Source organism: Nannobrachium achirus (genome assembly GCF_963921795.1).
Source record: "Nannobrachium achirus genome assembly, chromosome: 16".
NCBI lineage: Eukaryota > Metazoa > Chordata > Actinopteri > Myctophiformes > Myctophidae > Nannobrachium > Nannobrachium achirus.
This window is the reverse complement of record NC_137823.1, coordinates 59,152,283-59,166,895: the sequence shown is the minus strand read 5'-3', so window position 1 is coordinate 59,166,895 and position 14,613 is coordinate 59,152,283. Positions and strand designations below refer to the sequence as shown.

Here is a 14,613-nt window from a genome sequence, read left to right as displayed (position 1 = left end):
CAATTTGTTCATTTAAAAGAATGATCCTATCACACAAAGATTTGGCGGCCCCCCTGTAGTATCTCTGAGGACCCCCTAGGGGTCCCGGACCCCCTGTTGAAGACCCCTGCAGTGTTCAAGTCTCACTGAGAGCCACAGGGACTTGCAGATCTACTGTACCTTTGGACTGTAGACCTGTTTTTCTTTTTTTTCCCTATGATTTATGACATCTGTAATAAAACTTGCAAGCGGCTCCAATGAGATGGCGTCACCCCAGCTTGAGACCGTGTAGCAGCGGAGCCATCGTTTACCAATGTGTGTTTTCTTTTTCATGTCTTTGTCCCTGTTACAACAACCCCTGACTCTCTCTCTCTCTCTCTCTTTATTTTCTCCTTCTCCATCTTTTTGCAGAAAGCTATGGTGGATACGAGAACCAGCTCTTCAAAGGCAAGGATCACATTATTCTCTGTTCAATGCTACAAAGCCCAGCAAGCACGGTCGGTCAGGACCTGGACCAATCAGTGACGTCTCGGATTGGGGCCAGATCAAGTCAAACCATGACTAGTCAGAACTGGCCCAGAATATCACCTGATTTCAACCAACATCAATCCTGTCCACGAAAACGGACGTCCTGGATTAATCAGAGAGGGTCCGATCGAGGCCAGATAAATATCATAACCAGTCAGATATGTCCCAGAATATAACCTTAGATTATCATATAATACAAACAATCTATACTATAATTTTGCGAATGTCTGAGTGAGTGTCTGAGTGAGTGTCTGAGTGTCTGTCACAGCGTTTCTCCTCAGTGGCTGGAGCAATTGATCTGAAATCGCATCACCATAAGCATATGAACACACAGTATCTCTGTAGCCATTAAACGAAACGGGTTTCTTACATTGATGCTCCTACATCATGCAAGCACCAGTTAAAGTTACTTTCCATCCCTCATATACTGTGTGCACAGTGCACATCCCATAACCCACACACTGCACATCATTTTGGAGCTCATATCTTTGAACGGGTAAGGGCTAGTAACAATAATCCTATAGTCCATATGACGTCCTGGTAATGACGTCAAGATCATCCCCACATGGGCTGTGATCTGACCTATAGTTCTGAACGTCACCGGAGTCACCAGAGGACGTTATCATAACGTCATCATGATGTCGTTTGGCTTGCAGGGAGGTGTACCAGTTTACTGTAGGAGTGATTACCGCTTATGATTAAAAAGTCAGTTGATCATTCTGGAAAGGTGCACTCCTTGCTCTTCCTAAACACCCATCATATTCATCATCTGACAAACACCTTTCCCCATTAAGGGGATTCCAGACGGTACGCGGTCACCGCCTGCTAGTAATTCATTTCCAATGGGAGGCGGGCGGCTTTTTCAGCCGCGCAGCGAAGTTTTGGGGCGGCGAGGAGAGCGGGCGCAGTCCCGTGAAAATCCCCGCGAGCGTGCTCGTTTGTGCATGCGTACGCGGGCGGCGAGAGATGGATTGTGTTCATCTTCGTGAAATACCGCGCAGCGTTTACTCGCAGAGTGAGTGTGTTTGTGTATCACCGCGGTGCGGTCCCCGCAGATCCAAGCGGGAGCCCCGGCGGCAACCGCTGTCCGTCTGTAGAGCACCTTACAGTTACATGCACATCACCCACAATGCTTAGCCCCAAATCAGTTTGAGTTTACTGATTTCAAGTAACTGTTTTTGAAGCAGTGAAAGCCGCTTCCAAGGAGTGGCTTTGTGTGTCCCGTACATGTCCAAATATGGTCATTCCAGTCCAGAATGAACAGGCTTTGTCTGTCCCGTACATGTCCCGTGCATGCAGAATTGAGGATTGGTCAAGCTTCACATGACAATTTGGCCTCCAGATAAAATCATTCATTCATTCAGAGATTCATTCAGAAGTCATACAAATATAGAACTAAAGCACATAGGAAAGTATAGATCTAGAACACAGAATGTATAGATTCTATAACACAGATTTCATAGCTCTAGAACACATAGAATAAAATCACCGCTTCACTTCGAACCGAGGTTTGTTTTTTTATTTCAAGTTCATTGTTTAACTCTGTCTCGATGTGACGTAATGTGTTGTTGTGGTCGCACAGTGCATTCTGTTGTTTTACGTCTGGTCTTTATGTCTGGAGCCCTGGAACAAACAGAAATGTCTGTGGGGGATAATAATCTGAAATTGAATCAGAGAGTTGGAGGTACACCATACCTCCATGACTCGCATGCGAGCTGACCTTGGATTGAATCCCTAAAGTGACTTCTTCCCTACCCTGGCTGCCTCCTGCTGTCTCAAACTCAGCTAAATCTGTCTGTGAGACCCAGTTCAGAGTGTCCAGTACCTTCATGCTCCCTGGAGGATGAACACTGTGAGACCTAGTTCAAAGTGTCCAGTACCTTCATGCTCCCTGGAGGATGAACACTGTGAGACCTAGTTCAGAGTGTCCAGTACCTTCATGCTCCCTGGAGGATGAACACTGTGAGACCTAGTTCAGAGTGTCCAGTACCTTCATGCTCCCTGGAGGATGAACACTGTGAGACCTAGTTCAGAGTGTCCAGTACCTTCATGCTCCCTGGAGGATGAACACTGTGAGACCCAGTTCAGAGTGTCCAGTACCTTCATGCTCCCTGGAGGATGAACACTGTGAGACCTAGTTCAGAGTGTCCAGTACCTTCATGCTCCCTGGAGGATGAACACTGTGAGACCTAGTTCAAAGTGTCCAGTAGCTTCATGCTCCCTGGAGGATGAACACTGTGAGACCTAGTTCAGAGTGTCCAGTACCTTCATGCTCCCTGGAGGATGAACACTGTGAGACCTAGTTCAAAGTGTCCAGTACCTTCATGCTCCCTGGAGGATGAACACTGCTGATTCTGGTGACCCTGCGTAGCCCTTAGGCCAACAGTTCCATCTGCACACCAGATCTATCTCAAACCTAGTGGATGGACTATTATTAAACTTGCTGAGCGTATTCATACTCACCCAGAAGAAAGGTTTGAGTTCCATGACCTCTCCTAGCTCTGTGTTGTTTTTGACAGCAAATTTTGATTTAGTTTTAGTCATAGTCATTTGAATAAAATGTCATTTAGTTTTAGTCTTAATTTAGTCACATGAAAAGTTTTAGTTTTAGTCTAATTTTAGTCGACTAAGATTTTATGGTGACTAAATATACAGTTGATTTAGTCAACTGAAATGTATTTTGGCAGGCCTTGATGGCATCGTAATGACTGGTTTTACACTTGGTTGCGTGGTGAAAATAGACGATCTACAAGCTCGTTGTGAGCTTGTAGATCAGCTATTTTCAGCATGCAACACCTGTGAGCAACCAAACATAAAATGACTCTCTTCTCCACTAGTCCCTCCCTAACGTTTCTGTCTAGTTTTTATTTTGTTGACGAAATTATCAATATATTTAGTCTCAGTTTTAGTCATCACAGCTTAGTTTTTATTTAGTTTTTGTTAGTGAAAAAAACACAGTCTACAAACATTTCATAGTTAACAAGTCATAGTTTTAGTCGACGAAATCAACTCTGCTAGCTCTAGTACCATCCTTATAGGCCAAAAGGCAAGGTTAGAGTTACCAGTAATAATGAAACAATAATACGTGTGTATTGAACTGGAACATATAGATATTGAACTGGTTCAACCTAAGTTATACCGAGCTGGGGTTCACAGTTCACACCCATAAGCACTTAGAGTCAATGTGTCACCAGTGCAGGCTGTGGAAGGTAAATCATTTGAGAGGGATTCATCAAGAATAGTTTAACTCATGTGTTGTTGTGTGCCACAAACTTGTTTTGCAGAGGAGGACCTTACTGGAGAAGAGGAGGAAATGCCCTCGTTTCGAGGTAGGCCATCTCACGCGCACACACACGCACACACGCGCATGCATGTACGCACGCACACACACACTGAAAGAGCAGGCACACACGCATGCACACAAACAAACAAACGTGCACGCGCGCGCACACACACACACACACACACACACACACACACACACACACACACACACACACACACACACACACACACACACACACACACACACACACACACACACACACACACACAAAACACCAATGACATCTGCCTTATAGCTTCATTCTGTAATGCCTAATAATGTAATAATGTTGTATTCACTCAATGCCAGTGTGCGTGCGTGCGTGCGTACACTGTGTAGGCATGGCAGACATCCAGAGAGTGCAGTGCTTGCGCGGGGATGATGTGTGTGGTTGCAGGCTTGTCTGTGGAGTCTTTGCCTGTCTTTCTGCATGTGCCCTGACAGCTTAGTTATGCATGCCTTCCACATCTGCTCCCCATATCCTCACATTGAGCTGCTCAGGCAAAGACTGATCCCAGACCAGCTACAATCTGGCACCGATCAGTTACATGGCTCTCATGTTACTGCTATCTCTGAAATGCCTAGAATTATGGAATGCTTTAACCAGTGAAAAATAGCAGATATACAAGCTCACAGCGCGGCACCGAGTGCCGCGCTGCGAGCATGTAGATCTGCTATTTTTGATATAAGTTGTGAAAATGTGTGCAAATCTTTGAATATATGTATTTTTAAAGCGAACGTTTGTAACTAACATTTTGCTTCTGGGTGGTCCCTGGAACTAAATATTTTGAGATGGGGGTCCATGGCCAAGTAAATATCATTTTGGGGGTTCTTCAAATGAAAAGGTTTGAGAACCACTGACACAGTAGTCTCTCAAGAACAGACTAACTGAGCTCCAGTTAAGTGAAAAGGACCTTTTCTTTGACGATGGCTGGCCAGATTGCTGACATAGAAAAATAGGTTTTTCAAAAAACCTTAGAAGGATTCAAAGGGACCCCCACAACCTTTTCATAGATTCCATATAGTTTCATCGTTTGGCAGCACAATCATCAGTGCATGTTGGATTCATGACAATTTGTGTTTTCAGATATTTAACCACTTGAACCGTCAATACTTAATAAACTTGACCTTTCACTCTGTACTTAGTCTGCTCTTTTTTCCCTCTACCTCAAAGCTCTTTGCCGAAAATAGTCGATCTACAAGCTCACAAAGCTCGCAGCGTGAGGCGTTGTGAGCTTGTAGATCTGCTATTTTTAGCTAAAGTTCTCAGAATATGGACACTAGGGTTCAAATGGTTAATATAAAAAAGGAGAAAAAAAAGTTTCTATCACGCAAAGATTTGGAGGACGCCCTTTAGTAACTCTGAGGACCCCCTAGGGATCCCGGACCCCCTGTTGAAGACCCCTGCATTACAAAACAGACATTGTTTTATCATGGAGCTAAGCAATCCAATTTAATTTAAAAATGTCAAATTTAATTAAGAGGGCTAGAAAAAATCTAATCTATTGAGGATCCATTTTACACTTTGAGTTAAATGAAACACACTCCAGATGTTTACAGCCCATGTTTGTTCTATTTCATGTATTTGTCTATTCATTCATTTTGTCACCCAGAGATTGTATAAATTAAGCAGTGGAAAAAGTACACACATTTTGTACTTAAAGCTATGTGTAAGTTGCTCAACTTGTGGTCAGTTGCTCTATAGCAAACCTCGGTCGCGTCCCCGTTTTTCGGTTCTCACACCCCCGCGTTTGCCTCCACCTCGCCGAGATCTATCTTCTGAGGGGTCCCTGGTTCCTGTGCGTTCAGCCATTCCGGAGATACACTCCTTCACCCATGCTTCACCGTGCACCCGAGTATAGAGACACACGGGAGACTACAAATATGGCCGCCCTAGCGACCCCACTCCTTTAAAGTTATACCATGTAACTTTTTTTATAAAACAAATCTTAAAATGGTCCTAACTGTTAAATCGCTAAAGTTTTAGAACCCCCACTCCGTTATTTTCAGCTTCAAAAGCCTTCTCTTTATATGTTTTCTATGAGCCTTGAGGGGGGGATAATTTCGCGGCAAAATGACGTCATCATACTACCGGCCAATCACAGCGAGGGCTATACACTGCCGGCCAATCACAGCGCATCTTGGAGTGGGGTCGCTAGGTCGGCCATATTTGTAGTCTCCCGTGTGTCTCTATACTCGGGTGCACGGTGAAGCATGGGTGAAGGAGTGTATCTCCGGAATGGCTGAACGCACAGGAACCAGGGACCCCTCAAAAGATAGATCTCGGCGAGGTGGAGGCAGACGCGGGGGTGTGAGAACCGAAAAACGGCCGAAAGACGCGGACACGACCGAGGTTTGCTATAGAGCTACTGACCACAAGTTGAGCAACTTACACAGTATAGCTTTAATTAAAAGTATCAATACTGCACTGTAGATGTACTCCGTTACAAGTAAAAGTCCAGAATTCAAAATGTACTTGAGTAAAAGTATGAAAGTATTGGCATCAAAATGTACTTAAAGTACCAAAAGTAAAAGTACTAATGCGACACGTTGGGAGCTTGTAGATCTGCTATTTTCAAATAGCCAACTTATGAAATAGGGCTAAAGTGGTCGATGCATGTTTTATAATATTATAATTTATATCTGCAAAGTAACTAGTAACTACATTTTTCAAAAATTGTAGTGGAGTAAAAGTACAATATTTGGAACCGAGATGTAGTGAAGTAGAAGTAAAAGTATTGGAAATTGGAACTACTCAAGTAAAGTACAAATAGCTCAAAAGTGTACTTAAGTACATTACTTAAGTAAATGTACTTAGTTACTTTACACCACTGAAATGAAGCTTCAGCGTTAGTTTATGCAGGACATGGGAGTCAAGTTGCTGCTCAGCTGTAGTCAGATATCAGTCAGCTCTGTTCTCATACCTCATTAACATATCTGCTGGTCATTATGTCACATGACTGCCGTACTCCAATCAAAGCTCTCAATCAGTAGGGAAGGCTCCTTTAAATATGTCTTGCTTCTCTACAAATGCTTGGTTTCCGAAGCTTCGGAATCATTTGCTGCTTGCTGCCTCCTCCACCCCAGCCTCCATCTATTTGCACGATCAGTCTGGCTATAAGCTCAAATACTTGGTGATTGTCTGATTAAGTTTCATGTCAATGTGGTTAAGCTCAATACTGTGATTTTTGACTAAAGTTCATGTCAATGTTGTTAAACTCAATACTGTGATTTTTGACTAAAGTTCATGTCAATGTTGTTAAGCTCAATACTGTGATTTTTGACTAAAGTTCATGTCAATGTTGTTAAGCTCAATACTGTGATTTTTGACTATGTTACATGTCATGGTTATTGCTATTATTCTGCTATTGTATCCCTATGGGGGGGGGGTTTGCTTTGCGTTCCCTGGTTTTGCTTAGCATGCTCAGAAAAGCTTGCACAAGATTCAGGGAACATCTCCGAACGCGGAGCCCTTCAAACGCCAAGATTAACTGTATTCCATTGATGCAATGAATGGTCAAATCTGCCTGACGTGAATGTTCCTGCCTAAATATGCCATCAGGGGCGTCACACCAAATTCTGGGCCCTGGGTACAAGGATTCACTGTGGGCCCCCCATGAATGTTAACTATTGAAAAATAGCAGATATACAAGCTCACAGCGCTGCGAGCTTGTAGATCTGCTATTTTTGAAAAATCGTGAAAATGTGTGCAAGAAACTTATGTTTCTATGTCAGTGGTGCTCAAACCTTTTCATGTGAAGGACCCCCAAAATATGAATTTGGCCACGGACTCCCATCTCAAAATATTTAGTTCCAGGGACCCCCCCGGAAAGCAAAATTTGAGTTACAAATGTTCGCTTAAAAAATACATATTCAAAGATTTGCTCACATTTTCACGACTTTTCAAAAATAGCAGATATACAAGCTCACAGCGCGGCACCGAGTGCCGCGCTGTGAGCTCGTATATCTGCTATTTTTCAATAGCTAAAGTATAAAATAATTAAGGCCCCTCCATCACCTTGGGCCCTAGTACCTCAGTCCCACTTTCCTACCCCTTGTGACGCCCCTGTATGCCATCAGATCTCAACGTCATTGTGTTGTTGCGTTTCCAGGTCGTACCAGAGGAGGTTGTGTCAAGTGTCAGCAGACTCGTTCTCTCCAGTTGGCCGTCAAAGTCCTCTACGGTTTCTTTGCCTTCCTGATCATAACGGTGGCTGTGCTGGCATCGCTAGGTGAGCTCATCTCAATACTATGTTATGTTATTTAATCTGACCACACCACACCAGTTGGACCAAGCAGGGTCGCACCAAAATCTGGGCCCAGGGTACAAGGATTCCCTGCGGGCCCCGCCATAGATGTTAATTATTTAGTGTTTTAACTATTGAAAAATAGCATATATACAAGCTCACAGCGTGGCACCGAGTGCCGTGCTGCGAGCTTGTAGATCGGAAAATCCTTCTACGTTTTTTTTAAAAACCTGTTTTTATGTCAGTGGTGCTCAAACCTTTTTATGTGAAGGACCCCCAGAATTATATGTATTTGGCCACAGACCCCCATCTCAAAATATTTAGATCCAGGGACCCCCCAGAAGCAAAATTTGAAATTAGAAATGTTCACGTAATAAATACATAATATTCAAAGATTTGCACACACTTTCACAACTTTTCAAAAATAGCAGAGCTTGTAGATCTGCTATTTTTCAATAGCTAAAGTATAAAATAATTAAGGCCCCTCCACCTTGGGCCCTGGTAACTCTGGGCCCTAGTAACTCAGGGGAGGGGGGGGGCAAGGCCAAGTTCCAGAGTGATGTGGTTCCTGCAGTTGGGGCTAAACTATAACAGAAATGCCATAAAATAATATTTAGCAATGGTTGTGAAACTATCTATTTATAGCCCCAGGATGTAGAATGTTGTTAGCCCCAACTTAGTAGAGATATGGAAACTCTTCACAAAATAAAACCACAGAATGCAGTTCCTTTGGCATAGAAAGTGTTTCAACAGGACAATAATGTCTGTTTGTCCAACAATTGAATTGAATTGAATTCAACCCTTCTGGCTCTGTGTTTCACACACACTACTCACCATGTCGTATTACACAATGCCTTCACTAATGAGCTTGGTCTCCATTGGTTTGAATGCAGGCTGGAGCCAGCCAACTGCCAGACTATATGAATTGCCCCACAAAGTCTGGCATTGAGGCTGGATATGATGCAATTCTTTGAGATACACATTATGGGTATTTTGGTATTGGCCTGCAGTGTCAAACAACGCAGCTTTCACCATTGGAATGTCATTAACACATGCTTGCAATGGATTTAGAATCATGAAAAAAAAACTCATTTGACAACTCTTATGCTACTTAAAGTTATACCATGTAACTTTTTTTATAAAACAAATCTTAAAATTGTCCTAACTGTTAAATCGCTAAAGTTTTAGAACACCCACTCCGTTATTTTCAGCTTTTAAAGCCTTCTCTTTATATGTTTTCTGTGATCCTCGCCGGGGTCCGGTTTTCGCGGGAAAATTACGTCATCATACACTACCGGCCAATCACAGCGATGGTTATACACTGCCGGCCAATCACAGCGCATCTTGCTGACTTCTCAGGAAGTAGCTTGCCTCAACAAAACAACAGCATATACTCGGGTGAAGGAGTCCGTTTCTCCGGAATGCCTGAACGCACAGGAACCAGGGACCCCTCTAAAGATAGATCTCGGCGAGGTGGAGGCAGACGTGGCGAAAAACGTCCGAAAGACGCGGACGCGACCGCGGTTTGCTATAGAGCTACTGACCACTAGTTGAGCAACTTACACAGTATAGCTTTAAAGCAGATTCATTTTTTAGCATTTCTTCCCTGTATAGTAAAGTTAATGGGACACCAACTTTAGCAGCTGATAACACCAATATAGCTGTGACTCAGAAAGGGTTATCATACCAAAATATAATCTACAGATAAAGAGCTTCTCAAAAATGCATGGTAACCTTTGCCACTTTTCCGAGAGTGACATCTCGTATGGTCCATGGACTGTTAGTGCAGACATGGGCAGGTCTTTATGGACATTCTTCACGTCCACAAAGCGTAGATCTTTTCTTATAACGTGCTGCCACACTTGGCTGAAGTCTGTAAATGTACAGTAGTTGGCTGACATTAAAAATGGCATATAAATCCACATATCCAAGAAAGGATCACCGGTCTGCCTTTTCCTATGGTTTCTATGTTCTGAGTTAACCCGGCATGGCGGTTGATCGATAAGTACCGTACCGGGTGATGTCACTGTAGTCATAGAATATTATCCAGTTTATTGTACACTCATTGTGGAAATTATGAGGGTGAGATTGCACATGAATATACTGTCCTAGATATTATCCCAATAGACATCATATGCTTTGTGTGTGTGCATTAAGCTGCAGAACTCCCATTTGTAAAGATTTGGTTCCAGGGACCCCCATAAGAGGCATTTTGTATTGTTACATCCATCCATCCATCCATCCGTCCATCTTCAACCGCTTATCCGGAATCGGGTCGCGGGGGTAACAGTTCTAACTGAGACCTCCAGATTTCCATATCCTGAGCAACTTCCTCCACTCCCTTAGGGAGTATACGAGGCGTTCCCAAGCCAGTTTGGAGATATAATCCCTCCATCTGGTCTTTTGTCTGCCACGGGGTCTCCTCCCAGTGGGACACGCATCGAGGACCTTCCTAGGAAGGCGCTCGGGGGGGCATCCGTACTACAGTAGATGCCCGAACCACCTAAGCTGACTCCTTTCCAAGTGTAGGAGCAGCGGTTCTACTCCAAGTCTCTCTCGGGTGACTGAACTTCTCACCCTATCTCTAAGGGAGATACTAGCCACCCGTCTGAGGAAACCCATTTCGGCTGCTTGCACCCGCGACCTTATACTTTCGGTCATGACCCACACTTCATGACCATAGGTGAGAGTAGGAAGGAAGATTGCTCGGTAGACAGAGAGCTTTGCCTTCCGGCTCAACTGTTTTTTTTTCTTCACCAACAAACAGAATTCTACAACTTTCAACTGAGAGAGTGAAACCTATGATCTGAACAGTCATTCACAGGATATTCTCTCATCAGCAGACTACTAACCTCTAAAAATCTAGAGCTGGTGAAATGTTGTCCCTGTGTTGTCATAGGCAAGCATGTTCAAAAGAAAAATACATTTATGTCATATCACAATATTACGATATACACAATTCCAGATAGTCTCATATCTCTCTAATATTGTTGCTCAGCCCTAGTTCTTCCTACAGGCAAAGTGCCACGACTCTAAGGAGCAGGAATCTGGCTTTTTATCAGGACCAGACAGTACAAACTTTCCAAGAGCATGACGTCAGTGCCACCGATGGTCACGGTTGTCAGCAGCCGCCGGTGTCTTCTTAGAAACTGGGATTAGCAGGTCTTAAAACAACTCTGGACAGTAGGTTGCTCCAGTGATATGTTAACAAAAAAGTGTTTGCTTTGAGTGATTGCTTATGTACATGCGTTCATGAATTAAACATCGTCCATTCAACCCCCATAGATTAAACAAATGCGTAGTTAGGACTTAGGAGTTGCCGAGCACCGTGTTTTACCTGACAGCTGCTTCACCGCTAACAGATGCTTTCCACATTAACGTTGCCTTGTTATTGGTCTTGGAAGCTGTAAATCTTTCTTTTTTACAGGAGTTCAGGCATCTCAGTGGGGACGCTTTGGAATGAATTTGAACACACATGCACAACTACATGCACATGCATTTACAGTACATGCATGCATATCGTCACTGTTGGACAGAAACCTCGTATCTCCAAGTTTCAAATGTGTACGTTTTTTTTTTCGCGAATTAAAGCCCTGCTTCATCATACAAGGCCGTCACACAAAAGTACGATCTACAAGCACACAACGCTTCGCGGTGCGAGGCGTTGTGTGCTTGTAGATCGGCTGTTTTCACTAGTTTGGTTCCTTTTATTTTAAGATAAAAACGAACGGTTTTGGACATAAAAGGTTTCCACCCGACAACGACGATAATCTAAACAGACACATCTCTATATACAATTTGAAACTGCAGCCAGCGGCAGCCAGCGGTATTTGTCAGTTTGTCAGACACGACCAAATGCAGCACTCCAATTGGCTATAACGTCCTCCCAGCCCATGGATCTGTAACCCTACACCGGCCTGCAAGCAGGCAAGCAGCTGTTGTCACGGTTACGCTCCCCACAGCCCACGGCCAGCCCACTGAATCTCAGAGCCAGCTGATCCACACCAGAAAGATTTGAGCAAAACAACTCAGCAGCAAGAACACACAGGAGTACACAAAACAACTCAAAATTAAACAACTCCAGCAGCACTCCAATTGGCTAGGACTGATCACGTGGCACACGGAGTTCTTAACCGGAAGTGCGTCCGGCGGTCAAATATGTCCGACCGGAAAGCGAGTTTCTAAATTCTAGGAGAGCTAAGGCAAGGAGCGCTCGTTTTCTCCAGCGTCGGCAGGTTAGCTACTCAGCGTCTGTTTTACTGAGGTTAGGGTTAGGGTTAGAGTTAGGGTTAGAGTTAGGGTTAGGGTTAAGGTTATGGTTAGGGTTAGGGTTAGAGTTAGAGTTAGAGTTAGGGTTAGGTTAGGGTTAGGGTTAGAGTTGGGGTTAGGGTTAGGAATGGTTAAGGATAGGTTCAGGTTTTGGTGCACCTCCGCGGTCCAAGTGACTACAATGGAGCGCTCCCTATCTCCGGTTCAGCCAATCACAAGCTTCAAAAATGAGTCCGGGGCGTGGTTTTGCCTTAGCTCTCCTAGAATTTAGAAACTCGCGACCGGAAACGTGCGCTGCGGCACAATAGTTCCGCCCCCAAATCTTTTTTTTTTCTTTTTACTTTTTTTTTTATTAAATTTTTTTTTTCAACTTTTTTTTTTCAAAAAACTTTTTCTTTTTGAAAAAAAAAACGTTTTTCAGTAAAGAAGCGGGCGTGGACTCTAGTACTGTACAAATGAGCTCATGCTCATAGAACACGAAGATGCACAAATAAGGACAACGCAACACTCGATTAATTCCCCAAGGGGGGTCATTCTGGTTGTTCCTTCCTACACACTTGCACACATACTTCTTCAATGTACACTGTGTTCCCTTACATATATACAGTAGGGATGTACGATATTTACTTTTTTACCGATAATATCCAACTCTTAATTTCCGGTACCGATATTAACCAATACCGATATATGCTAATATAATATCTAGCAGTGACCTAGTCAACTATTTGAATTTCAAGGACTCCCAGTTTGAAATGCATTAGGCTACTGACCCCCATTTAATGGCATTTATATATCGCTGGGACCCCAATTCACATTATAAAATCATATTAAGAGTGTACAAATGTACATTTGGTTCCATTTGTACACTCAGAGTTACAGACCTGTAAGGGTCCATTTGGTTCCATTTGTACACTCAGAGTTACAGACCCATAAGGGTCCATTTGGTTCCTAACTATCTAACATTTAGCTGGGGACCCCCTGGAACGCCCTCAAGGATCCCTGAGAGCTGGGGACCCCCTGGAACGCCCTCAAGGGTCCCTGAGAGTCCCCAAACCCAATTTGGGGTTTTTGGCACACCCCTAATTTCCATACAGTAAGAACTCCTGTAAAACTAATTATAATAATATTCTTTTTTACCGATACCGACATCCCTAATATACAGGCATATTACTGTATGTGCACAAACATCCCTAATATACAGTCATATTACTGTATGTGCACAAACATCCCTAATATACAGGCATATTACTGTATGTGCACAAACAGGCACACTCAAAGTCTGCTCCTGTTCATGACCACTCACGATAATAATAATAATAATAACTAGCCTACAGCCCCCTGCGGGGGCCTGGCCCCTTTGTGTGTGTGCCTGTTAGTCCCCCTTGGTGTGAAGCAGACAGACTGTTATGTTGCGCTCTCTGGAACTGCCCCCGGACTGGGAGTGCGCTGCTTGTTGACGCCCATTTGTGATGTAAATCGCATCACAGGACAAAGCCGCCTACAGGCCAAAATTTGGGAAAATATTTTAAACATTTGGGGATTATGAGAAGTAGAGACACATCTGAAGGTGATAAAGTTGATGTTGGGCAAGGTACATGCGTTATTGATTTTTGTATTATGTTTTTTAGACAATTGAACAACTGCTGAACGTGGAGTTACAGATGGACAAACCAGCATACACACGGGGCAATTCTAATTAAGGTTGTGGGATAATAATCTTTATTTGTATAGCACCTTTCATGACAAGGAATGCAGCTCAAAGTGCTTAACAGTGCAAAAGAGATTATATACATAAACAAAATAAATTCAAAACATAAAACGCAAAAAAAAACATTCAAAACCTTCAGTAAGACCCTAAGAACGGAACAATCCAAAACAATGAAGAATAAATAGGAGTAAAAGAAAATTAAAAGTCAACTAAAAGCTAGAGTGAAGAAACTGGAGGATTGATTTTGGGGTTTGTATTAGGGTTTTCTGATTAATCGGAAATACATTTTTAAACAAAATCGGGATTTTTTCCTTTGGACGATTTAAAAAATAAGAAATCGTAAAATCGATTTTCACTTTAATTAGGGTAATTCTTACTCATTGGAGCCTTGCACGGGGCAAAAAGTGCACAGCCCGGTCCTCCTAAAGCAGGACGACAAGGTCCGACACCAAATTAATACTACTTTATCTCTGATGTGTAATTTCTTTGATGCACGTGCAGCGCACGTCAGACTGGGCAGGGCTCACCACATTAGATTTTGCTATTTGGCTATATAT

At 43.2% G+C, this 14,613-nt stretch overlaps 1 protein-coding gene across 1 annotated transcript in view; it reads left to right on the top strand.

The window, feature by feature from the left end:
* Positions 1 to 14,613, top strand: part of scara3 (scavenger receptor class A, member 3) — a gene marked incomplete at both ends in the record, with an annotated part of 45,067 nt that overhangs the window by 321 nt on the left and 30,133 nt on the right. Inside the window, 3 exons of the mRNA XM_080745069.1 lie at positions 391 to 426; positions 3,792 to 3,836; positions 7,945 to 8,064. Coding sequence (XP_080601195.1) covers positions 391 to 426; positions 3,792 to 3,836; positions 7,945 to 8,064 — 201 coding nt within the window. The remainder of the gene's footprint in view (positions 1 to 390; positions 427 to 3,791; positions 3,837 to 7,944; positions 8,065 to 14,613) is intronic.